The sequence below is a fragment of the Neophocaena asiaeorientalis genome, unplaced genomic scaffold, assembly GCF_003031525.2.
Source record: "Neophocaena asiaeorientalis asiaeorientalis breed wild unplaced genomic scaffold, Neophocaena_asiaeorientalis_V1.1 scaffold39, whole genome shotgun sequence".
NCBI lineage: Eukaryota > Metazoa > Chordata > Mammalia > Artiodactyla > Phocoenidae > Neophocaena > Neophocaena asiaeorientalis.
The window spans coordinates 947498-957734 of NW_020175670.1; the positions used below are offsets into that span (position 1 = coordinate 947498).

The 10237-nt window shown below is 37.2% G+C and overlaps 1 protein-coding gene across 1 annotated transcript in view; it reads left to right on the forward strand.

Moving 5' to 3' along the window:
- Positions 1-8935, forward strand: part of LOC112390686 (cytochrome c oxidase subunit 7B2, mitochondrial-like) — an 80407-nt gene extending 71472 nt beyond the window's left edge. Inside the window, exon 2 of the mRNA XM_024731736.1 lies at positions 8601-8935. Within this exon, the coding sequence (XP_024587504.1) occupies positions 8660-8905 (246 nt within the window). The 5' untranslated portion in view covers positions 8601-8659 and the 3' untranslated portion in view covers positions 8906-8935. The remainder of the gene's footprint in view (positions 1-8600) is intronic.
- The last annotated feature ends 1302 nt before the right edge of the window (positions 8936-10237 follow it).

Consider the following 10237-nt stretch of genomic DNA (forward strand, 5'->3'; position numbering starts at 1 on the left):
GCTCCATAAGTTGCCCAGGTGATGGCAAAACAAAAGCCTTACTCATAAAGGTTTTATTTACAGATATATTTTGAACAGAGTTTAGGAGGGCAGAGATCGTCCAAGTAGGAAATTTTAAAATCTGGAGTTTTCGGAAACAACAGGGAAAGTATTATTTTGCAGCACTAAGTATTCCAATCCAATGTGGATTTGATCAGAATTAACTTCTGGAGTAGACCCCTACTAGCCTAATTTCTGGTTAGCACCTGAAAACAATTTTCATGAAAAATAGAAACACTTGGAAAATGTGTCTTTCAAAATTAAAATGTCTTTGATATCTAAAAGTTAAATATTTTATTTTTTTCTTTTTATGACTATATCAGTGACATACTTAAAGACAAGAATGGCTTGTACATTTTCATTTCAAGGTTGGATGAAAGTTTCAAATTATGCAACGAGGGGTCACTGATGCAACTCTAATGGCCACTGAAGAATCATACAGTCTTTCTGCTCATAGAGCGTTTAATGAATAAAGGTAGATGTGGAGAGGAGAAAAACATCTGCACAAATACTAAAACTGCAAAAGTTAGACTCACATAACGAAGGCAAGAGTTAATTGCTGTGGGTATTGTTATGATACCCTAGGCTTACCACACACTCTGTACTCTCTGAGTCATATGTTACAAGTCCCCACAAGGAAGTGATTTAGTTTGTGAAATGCCTCCTGGAACTATTAAACAATTTAAAATGAGTACAATGGTGTAACAGCCTTGAGACCACAGAGACATCCTTTGGTATTCCCCAAAATGTGTTCTGGAAAACACAAATATGGAGATATGCTCCAGAGGGAAAAAAGCATGGCATGCTCAGCTAAGTTTGGAAAGCACCACATGGTATCCCTCTCAGAGAATCGCTGTATGCATTAGCACCATAGAGGTTTGGGAAATACTTCCATAAAAAAGAATTTGACTTTGTTACCTGCAAATTTCTCAAACTTACATGACACAGAAGCCCTTTTTATAAATAACACCCGCTAGCATCAAACAGAACTACTGAAATAGGCACGTGTTTGGGGAAATACTGATAGAAGGTTACTTCATGATTTGGAATCAGTGTCAAGCCAGTTAAGCTGAAAGATAAATTATGTATTCCAGTCACTGGAATGGAATATTCTTTTTTTAAAGTTAATAAAATAAATTCTCACATTCCAGTTTATATGTCAAGTTCTGAGAGTTCCAGTGGCCCGAGGTGGATCCTCAGAGGCTCTCACCTTTGTGTGTGTGTGCAAAAGAATTGTGGTCTGGCTCTGCAAAACAAAGGATTGGATGCAGAAATATAATGACTGCAGAAATAAGGGACTGGCACATTTTAAGATCTTGACTGGGTGAACTGTACAAGTGCTTACTATTACTCACTAACATCTGCATTATTCCCCTGCAAACTCTTCCCCACTCCAGAGTAATGTCTCAGCTGCAAATTTGACCCCATAACTCACGTTCCTAATGTCTTTCAATGGCTCCATATCATTTTCTGGATAAACTTTTCAGAGTTTCTAGAATTTATTATAACCACGATCTCTTTCTTTTCCAAGATTAAGTTGGAGAAATGCTATGCATTTATCCAGATGTTTTGATTTGCCAGATCCACTGAAATAGACTCTTCTAGCTGGACATGACTATATCACAACCTACAAGCCATGGAATGTAGCTAATATAAAATCTTTTGGGAGTAAGCACAGCAGCCCACTTTCTAACACTTAATACATTGCTTGAAATAACAAGGATTTGTTATTCAGTCCTTGTAATTTCCAATATTTGAAATGGCCTGTAATGTAAAAATAACATGGGCTCTAAGGAAATTTGCTGGGCCTACTAAAGTTTAATAGAGAACAAAATAAAGTTTAATAGAGAACAGTCATGCCTTTGACGTGCAGTGTGGCATGGAGAAAAGCTCCCAATGTGTCTGTTATTGTTTTGTTCTCTTACACATAGCTATCAGAAAGGGAAAAAGTGAGTATAGTTGAGAGCACTTTGTGACTAAAAAAATATAATGGGATTCATGAGTGAACCACATTAATGTAATTAGGTTCATGAAAGGAATTGCCTGAATGAACACTGTGGTTATTCCCAGCATGGACATTATTGAATACCTTCAGCATTCTATATAGGATAGAAACAGTCTGTTCATGGTGGCCATGGGAAGCAGTACCTGAGGGAGAGTACATACCTTATATCCCTTCACTCTTCAAGCAACATGTGCCATTTAAGGACATTGATTCGCGAGTTGTCCACTCTGTCATTTCTCCCTCCTGGCATAATAATCCACCGCTGTAATCTGCCTGTTTATTTGTTGAGGTAACATCCGTTATGTCACTTTTTAGGCTTAATAAAGTGACATAATCTACAGCCTTAATCAAATGGCTGTACCGTCCATTGATTCATTGACTCAGGAGATGATACCATCACATCTGAAACAGAACAATTTTTCAGCATTTCCACCAGCAGCATTGCTTGTGCAGGGTTCCCAGATTTCCTGTTACAAAAAGGCTGAAGGCTTAAGTAATCCTGATGGGAGACACTGCTCCATGTACACTTAATCCCTCCTTGAGCAACCTGCTTTTCTGAGAAATACATAAATGAACGGAAGACACTGCAGGTTAGGTGCATTTCATTTCAAGAAGATTGCCTTTTTACTGTTTCTTGTTTTCTGTTGTTCTGAAGCTGTCAAAGAAGAGTAGAAATAAAAGGTGGAAATAAAGATGTTACAGTTGAGTAATGGAGTCTAGGAGCCTTAGCTTTGAAAGTGTATCATTCGTTATACAGCAGAACACCAGTGTTACTAGTGCTTTCAATGTTTTTAAATGCCGCCAAATGTTTTTGTTGACTAACTTATTCCCAGGGGGTCCTTATAACTCTTTCAGGTTACTCGGGTACTGCTTTCTAAATTACCATGGTGGTGAATTCAATTACTACTGTACTCTTTCAGTGGCCTAAAAGAATAAATGGTCTTCCTAAAATGTTTTTCTCTTTGAAAGGTCTAGAGTATTAGAGCTGGATAGGACCTTAGAGATTATCTGATTCAGTGTTCCATAAACTTGTCTGATGACAAGACTCTCCTGAGAACTTGTTTAAAAAAATATAGATTCTCAGGCTACTCCCCTGGATACTCTGTTACAATACATTTGACATGGAGCCCAGGAATCTACATTTTGTAACAAAGAGTCCAAATAACTCTTAGGATCAGGCAGGTTTGGGAAAAGCTAAATTAGTTCCACTTTTTTAATTTTATGGTTGAGGAAGCAGATGCCTAGATAAAGTGATTCATCTAAGTTATACTGCACAAAAAATTTGAAAAATTGAGATTAGTTCAGGAAAAAAAATATTGTTGGGCAACCTTCATGCATCCCATAGTAGGGAATGTATTTTCTTAGAATTTAAGCCTTCTGTATTGAATAGAACAATGCTATTTAGAAGATTGTGGGAGAAGTGATGAGACACTTTGCTCTGTATATGACAGTGGAATTCTCTGTACACAACAGGGAATGATTTTGCTCCACAAGTGACATTTGGCAATGTCTGGAGATAGATTTTTGGTGTCACAACTAAAGAGAAAGAAGTACTACTGGTATGTAGTGTATAGAGGAAGGGATGCTACTAAACCCCCTGCAATGTACAGGACATCCACCCACAACAAAGAATTGCTTGGACCACAATATCAATAGTGTCCAGGTTGGGAAAGCTCGGTATTGATTGCTTCTTGAGCATTATCTCCCTGTGAGATACTTAACAGTACTATCTGAACACATTGGAGGAGTAGGACACAGTTTCCAATTTTCTTCCTGAAATTAGATAGAAAGCCTTATATCATAGCTAAGCAGGTCATTTATTGATCCATGTTAGACTATACTTAGACTGGATGAAATTTTTTTTTCCCTCCTTAGGACCATACAGTAAATCTTTTAAGGATTCCTCCTCTTTCTTCTACTCACGTATCTAGAACTGTCATTCCTAGCACACCTCAATTACGTCTCCTTTGACCTTTCTGCATTCTGTATCTAAATCACCCAAACTCTAATTCCCTGGGATCAGCTAAAAGCTACAGTGTCAATGTCTGCTGATTTTTAACAGAAATTGAGACAGAGTTTTGGTCATAATCTTAATGCAGAGGCTAAGTGAATAGAATACACAATTTACTTAGAGTAACTTATTTTCCAAATCAGTATGATTTTCTTTTCCTAATATTTCTCAATTCTGTCTCCTCTCTGTCTGTTATCAGTACTTAATTCAGATCCTCATCATCTTTTTAATAAACCATTGAAATAAACACTTAATTTTTTCCTCCAGATTTTTTCCCACCTTAGCCTTTTCCTGATTAAACCAATCAGTAATTTCTCCTCACCTATAAGAATGTTTCTCAAATGTGGATTACATATGCCATCTTTTTTTTTTGAATTTTATTTATTTTTTTATACAGCAGGTTCTTACTAGTTATCCATTTTATATACATCAGTGTATACATGTCAATCCCAATCGCCCAATTCATCCCACCACCACCATCCCGCTTTCCCCCCTTGGTGTCCATACGTTTGTTCTCTACATCTATGTCTCTATTTCTGCCCTGCAAACTGGTTCATCTGTACCATTTTTCTAGGTTCCACATATATGCGTTAATATATGATATTTGTTTTTCTCTTTCTGACTTACTTCACTCTGTATGACAGTCTCTAGATCCATCCACGTCTCTACAAATGATTCAATTTCGTTCCTTTTTATGGCTGAGTAATATTCCATTGTATATATGTGCCACATCTTCTTTATCCATTCATCTGTTGATGGGCATTTAGGTTGCTTCCATGTCTTGGCGACTGTAAATAGTGCTGCAATGAACATTGGGGTGCATGTGTCTTTTTGAATTATGGTTTTCTCTGGGTATACATATGGCATCTTTTTAAAGAGGAAACATTATTTCATCTCAACTTGTATCATCTTAAATTATTTGATTATAAAATCACTTATATATGTGTAAACATAAAATCAAATTCATCCTCTTTATGCTTAAAGCTTAACACAACTATGAAACCAAAACAAATTTTCAAATTAAAAATGAATCAAACTATTCAACAAAGAATAGTTGAATATTATTTTCTTGTATTTCTTTATATTACTGTGAAGGGAAAAATCACAGAATTAAGAATTCTCTTTGTTAACTCACATAAAAGGCTTTGAGTTTGAGCATGGTTTTCTCAACAACAGGAAACACTGACAGAATCGAATCCAGATGCCACAGCAAGGCACATGAAGTCCTCAGTGTCCGTTGTGGTCCTTTTTTCATCCCTCCAGGCTCATCTGTGGGCATTTGCTGCTTCAGCACTTATTACTTAGTGTTACTGAGCTCATCAGGCTGCCCTGCCCCCATACTATTTCAGCTGTCTGTGCTTTCGCTTGTGCTACTTTGTCTACGTTTTTTTTCCCACCAGTTTTGTGTTTTATGTTTCTTAATCATCCTTCAAGATCTAACCTAGGTGTCATTTCCTGTAAAACCATTCCTAGAACCCCAGGTTGAAATGTATCTCTCCTCTGTGGATTAAGGGCACCCTGTGCTCTTCTGTAGCCTTGTCTCCTCCCTTATAACAGTGCTCTGTCCATCCCCTCCCTCTACCATGAGCTACCATAAGAGTAGGGGTGGTACCAATAGCACCCAGACCAGGCCCTGCCATGCCAGTAGTCACTCCATAAATATATAGTAAACTGAAGTGAAACATTTTCAACTAAAGACCCATCTCTGGTAACCACATTGCTTTTTGTTTCTTTGTATGTTTGTTTGTTTCCAATGCTTGGAATTGAATATACTTTAAGAAAACATGACATAGTTGAAAAATGCACTGGATTTAGAATCATAGGACTTGAGTTCACATCTTGTCATTTGTTCTTGTGTGTAAAATGGAGATAATCACCATCTCACATTCTTTTTGCAGATGTGCAAAATTCTGGCATGATGTTTGGCAAACAAGCATATATAATAAATATTAGTTTCCTTCCTGCATTATGCTTTACTTCTTTTTATGGACTTTAGTGATTTAAAATTATTATTACCAGTGAAGCTTCAAATCTGTATACCTCCCTATCGCCATTAGATTGAGGTCCGGTATTAATTATTTTTTCTGAACTGAGCTTCAGCATTGCTGTATAAAGTAGATGAGACAATCAGTCTTTCCTTTTCATCCTCATAGGCTACTTCGCTCCCTTTAACTATTTATATTTATTCAGAACATATTTCTTTTCTTTTATTGCCACAGGCACGAGAGAACCTCTGCTTTGTTCTTATTACTTAGAGAAATCTGTGTTCTGCCTTCTCTTTGTAGGTTGTTTTCATCAGAAATCATCCACTTTGAGAAGCATTTTCTTTACCTGGATTATATTATTGAATTTACCTTTTTTATGCTTTCATATGGTTATTAGAATCTATAGCTTCAGTTCTTTGGGTAATAGGCTTAAGGCTCCTAGATAACACAAAATTTATTGTAGAAGTAAGTCATGTGGAGTTCAGCAAGATAGAAAATTTCTCTAATCAGTGGGTTCCTAGCTCTTACATGTGTTTTATAAACAAAAATAGATCAAAGGTACTACAGAAAGCATTCCTAATAAAAAATTCTTAATAATGGATACATTGGTACAAGCAAATTCAGACTTAGATGGCAAAGAAAATGTTCACAGATATGGGAATAGCCAGAGGATGAACTAATCTACAAAGGGATGCCATCATTGTCACTAGAGACAAAGTATTTGAACTTCAACTTAACATTGAAAGGATAGGAATAATGAAACCAATTTGTCATAAAGCAGCAGGCATGAGTTGATGATCCACAAGAGATCCCTATTATCACAGATTATTCTCTGGTTCTGTGCCTTCCTAAAGACTGAAAGCTATGTGTGGCACAAGTGCTTTTGTATTGGATTAAGGCTGCACCTGTCATACTCTGATCCATTTCACTTTCAACCAATTCTCTGAATTCAGTTCAAATTAAACCTGTAGTGCCTTTTGGTGAAGAGATTCATGACTAACAGGAAAAAACTTTGAATGTTTGGAACCTTAGAGGAAATGCACTTGGTTCTGTTTTAGCCCTGTTTGTCACAATCACGAAAAGTACCACTTTACCATCTGGTAGGAAATAAAAGAGAACCTTAGGGTCTGGTTTTCTAAGTTGGGAATAAAATCATTTGCGTTAGCAAATCTCAGTGAGCAGTTATAAGTTTACAAGTACTGACCTCAGGCCCTTTTGTATCCACGTTGCCTGCATTTGGGCCACAGTTAACATATGTCATTGCTAGAGACTGAGCACTGTTTGCCAGCTTGCACTGAGAAGAGACATTGAAGGAAAGAACTCCTCCATGTGTTTCTGCTTCTATATCTCTTGTTCAGTATAATTATCTGTTTAAAAAAAAGAATTATTAGGGCTATTATGGACATGTACATCTGATTTCATGATTTTTTTGGCTTGTTCTCAGTTGGTTTTAACTTCTTATGAGGATACCAACGTCCATTTATATTTCAGATTAACTCAAAAATGTTCTTTCTTTGCTTTTGTGTCAGCTATTGTGTATGCAAAATTACATCTTTTGATCTTGAAGATTTTGCAGACTATTGGAGGAGAATGTAAAGATAATTCCTCAAGAGAATGACAAGACAAGCCACAGGCTGGAAGAAAACATTTGCAAAAGACATATATGATAAAGGACTGTAATTAGGTTCATTGATTGTAACAAATGTGCTACTCTGGTACAGAATGGAGAAGGCATGCGTGTATGGAGTCAGGAATTATATGGAGACTCTGTGCTTTCCATTCAATATTGTTGTGAACCTAAAACTACTCTAAAAAAATTGTTTTTAAAAATGATAAAGCGAATGCATCATGTCACATGGTGTGAAAGAAGGGTTATAAAAGTGTAGAAGCTCAGAGAAGAGTTGGCTTATTCAGCCTAGGGAGGTTTCGAAAGGACTTCACAGAAACGGTGGCTTTTAGACTGGGATTTAAAAGGCAAGTAGAATTTCATCTGTAGGAAAGTTCAAGGCAAGAAGTACTGGTAGAAATGAGAAATGGGGAGGAGTTTAAAAGGAATGGAGAAAAGGAGCAAGAAGAAGAGGAGGTGGTGTGACATACCCTGTGAATGCCTTGTAATTCTGACTGAAACCAGAGTTTATAGTAGACATAGGCAGGTCACTGGAGTAGTGGGGCATGTTGGCATTTTAGCCATTTTATCAGCTGGACATTGTTGTCTCAGTTTGCCATTGAATTTTCCTTTTTTATGCTTTCATATGGTTATTAGAATCTATAGCTTCAGTTCTTTGGGTAATAGGCTTAAGGCTCCTAGATAACACAAAATTTATTGTAGAAGTAAGTCATGTGGAGTTCAGCAAGATGGAAAATTTCTCTATTCAGTGGGTTAACTAACTGCACAAGTTCACATAGCTAATCAGTGGCAGAGCTAAGACTCAACTCCAGACATCATGATGTCAAAACTTACCTGCCTGGCCACACTGCAAGACGTGGTGTGGGTGAAACCTTCAAAGTGAGAAGAATTAAACGTAGGTCAGATGTCATCGCCTATCTTTTGTTTTTGCAGGTTTCTTTGCAAGGAAATAGACCAGCAGCTTCAATCAACTGCAGTTCTGTCATACCTCCATGATGTTACCCTTGGTCAGAAATGCACTAAGTAGCCTCAGGATTCGAAGCATTCAGCAAATTAGGGCAAGACAGAGCCACTCAAAACACTCACCAGATTTTCACGACAAATATGGTCATATTATACTAGCCGGTGGAACCGCTTTCTGTGTTGTTGTGTGGGTGTTTACAGCCACACAGGTTGGAATAGAATGGAACCCCTCCCCTGTTGGCAGAGCCACCCCAAAAGAGTGGAATGATGAGTAAGCATCACAGTTACTGTAATACAGAAGTGTCTCAAAGTCAGCTTGTCATTTAAATACTCTGCTGTGCATTGAAATATAGCATAATCGAAGAAATAAAATGCATTTGAAAACATTAAAAAGTTGTTGAAAATAGTGATTATAGTGCCTGAAAGCAAGGCAGTAGCAGTGGGTATAGATTACAGGGGATTATGAATAATAAATATTTGAAAGTAGAATTAATGAAGCATGCATTTTTCTGGCTTAATGATTTATGCTAGGTATCTTTCAGTGGACATACACACATAGGTACTTAACAAATTAATTTAATTGTTTGGCAAATCCTATTGAATCTTTCTTAAAAACATATTCATAATTGACCATTTTTCACATCCTTTATCTTTCCTTCCCTGATCTGAACCACCATACTTTTGCTGGGATTATTATAAAAACTCTCTAGCCAGTCTCCTTTCCTTTACACTTGATGATCGTCAAGCCTGCCCTGAACCGCCCCCCCACCGCAGTCACACACAATCTTTTTTAAGCACAACAGTGACAATGATAATTTTTTTTAAATTAGTTTAGTAATATCACTCCTCTTTTCAAAACACCATGGCTCCCCATTTTACAAGGACATGAGTGCCTCAGGTCAAGGATAATTGGGACTATCTTATGGGTGACTTATCACAGTTGGCAATGGAGACCACCTCCTGCTCCTGAATGATCAGCTTCAGGGTAAGTGTACTGTTCCTCAAGCTCAAATATATAGAGATATCATTATTCTCTGGATAAAAGACATGTTCCTAGGTGTATAATTTATAGGTCTTAGGGAATGCTCATTTTCAGCTTTATCAGTATTGCTAAGTTATTCCCCAAAGTGGTTACATTCTCACCAGCAATGTGTACAACCTCCTCTTGTTCCACATCCAAACTCACTCTTAAGAGTTTTCATGCACTTTAATATTTGCTACTTTGATGAACATGAAACAATAGCTCATATTTTAATTTATACTTCCCCGATTACTGATCAGGTCAAACATCTTGTGTTAGCTTTTTGTGTTTTGGGGTTTTTTGTGTATATGACCTTTCTTTTTTTTTTTTAATCATTCTTTTTTTTGATTAATTAATTTATTTTATTTTTGGCTGCTTTGGGTCCTCGTTGCTGCTTGTGGGCTTTCTCTAGTTGTGGAGAGTGGGCGCTACTCTTCATTGCAGTGTGAGGGCTTCTCATTGTGGTGGCTTCTCTTGCTGCAGAGCACGGGTTCTAGGCATGAGCTTCAGTAGTTGCAGCACGTGGGCTTCAGTAGTTGTGGCATGTGGGCTCAGTAGTTGTGGCCATGGGCTTAGTTGCTCTGCG